The sequence below is a fragment of the Elgaria multicarinata genome, chromosome 8, assembly GCF_023053635.1.
Source record: "Elgaria multicarinata webbii isolate HBS135686 ecotype San Diego chromosome 8, rElgMul1.1.pri, whole genome shotgun sequence".
NCBI lineage: Eukaryota > Metazoa > Chordata > Lepidosauria > Squamata > Anguidae > Elgaria > Elgaria multicarinata.
The window spans coordinates 27,726,978-27,728,205 of record NC_086178.1 but is presented as its reverse complement, the minus strand read 5'-3'; the positions used below and the strand labels follow the sequence as shown (position 1 = coordinate 27,728,205).

Below are 1,228 nucleotides of genomic sequence, written 5' to 3'. Positions count from 1 at the left end.
ACCCGGCTGGAGGAGAGGCTGCCGGAGGGAACGTCTCCTTTTTGCAGCCCGCAGGAGTTGAATGCTCAGAATGCGAGTTTGCAAAGAGTCCTGAGCAAGACGGACCGGGCGGAGGGGGGCGGTAGGTGGGCGGGTGGAGGGGCAAGGGGAGCCGGCACCGCCGGGCAATGGTGGGAAGCTGCCCTTCCCTCTGCTAAGTAGGAGCCCGGAGGTGGGCGGGGGGAGGATGTCGCCCAGTCTCCCCACGAAGCTGCTGGCGCTGGGGCTCGCGTGGCTGTGGGCGCCCCCCTGCCAGGGCAATTGCGCGCAGCTGAAGTGCGCCGAGCAGGAGAGCTGCTGCAGCTACGGCAACGTCACCCACGCGGAGGTCAAGTGCTGCGCGCTCCCTTTCCACACCTTCCTGGACAACGTGGGCTGGTTCGTGCGGAAGCTCTCCGGGCTGCTCATCCTGCTGGTGCTCTTCGCCATCGGCTACTTTCTGCAGCGCATCATCTGCCCCAGCCCGCGCAGGCACAACCGCCGCCGCCGCCGGGGCCAGGAGGAGGAGGACGAGGCGGACGACGAGGAGGCAGATCTGGACTCGCCCGCCCGCGGCACCCCGCTCAACGTGACGGCCGCCACCTCGCAGGACTCGCTCCTGGACAGAAGGAGCCGCGAGCTGCCGCCGCCGCCGCCCCCTCCGCTGCTGCACCTCGTCTCGCCCGTCTTCTTGCAGCTGCCCAGCTACGAGGAGGTGAAGTACCTGCCCACTTACGAGGAATCCATGCGGCCCCAAGCGCCCGTCGTCCTGCCCGTCACCAGCCTGGCCACGGCGGCGGGCAGAGGCCTAGTGGCAGCGGAGCCGGACTGCTGGGCAGAACCTGGCAGCTGAAAAAGACCCCTGCGCGTACTTTGCGACCCCCTGGACTGGAATTGATGGTGGCCAGGAGCAGAAGTAGCTCGGCGCCCACGTGGCCCGGACGGAGTCGCCCCTTGGTCACTGAGATCTTCAAAGATTTGGGGGGGGGCAGTGGAAGGGGAGGGGGAAGGGAGTGGGGGCGACCCGAGGCGCTTCTTCGGCCCTCCACTTCTTCTTTTGCGATCTTGCACACCCGGGAAGCTAAAGTGTAGCAGCCAGTCGAGGAAGGGCACCATTTGTCCTGGCCTCCCTCCGCCTACCGAACAACACCGCCGGCCTTTCACGTCTGAGATGTCTGGTGACGATTGTGTGTGTGTGTGCGCGCGCGCG

The 1,228-nt window shown here is 67.0% G+C and overlaps 1 protein-coding gene across 1 annotated transcript; it reads left to right on the top strand.

Moving 5' to 3' along the window:
* The first annotated feature begins 226 nt into the window (after nucleotides 1–226).
* On the top strand, nucleotides 227–875 carry C8H3orf80 (chromosome 8 C3orf80 homolog). The gene has a single exon (XM_063131463.1). The coding sequence runs from the start codon at nucleotides 227–229 to the stop codon at nucleotides 869–871; it is 645 nt and encodes a 214-aa protein (XP_062987533.1). The 3' UTR covers nucleotides 872–875.
* The last annotated feature ends 353 nt before the right edge of the window (nucleotides 876–1,228 follow it).

Excerpts from the sequence above, each read along its gene's own strand:
- C8H3orf80 (XM_063131463.1), top strand. The coding sequence starts at position 227 with ATGTCGCCCAGTCTCCCCACGAAGCTGCTGGCGCTGGGGCTCGCGTGG.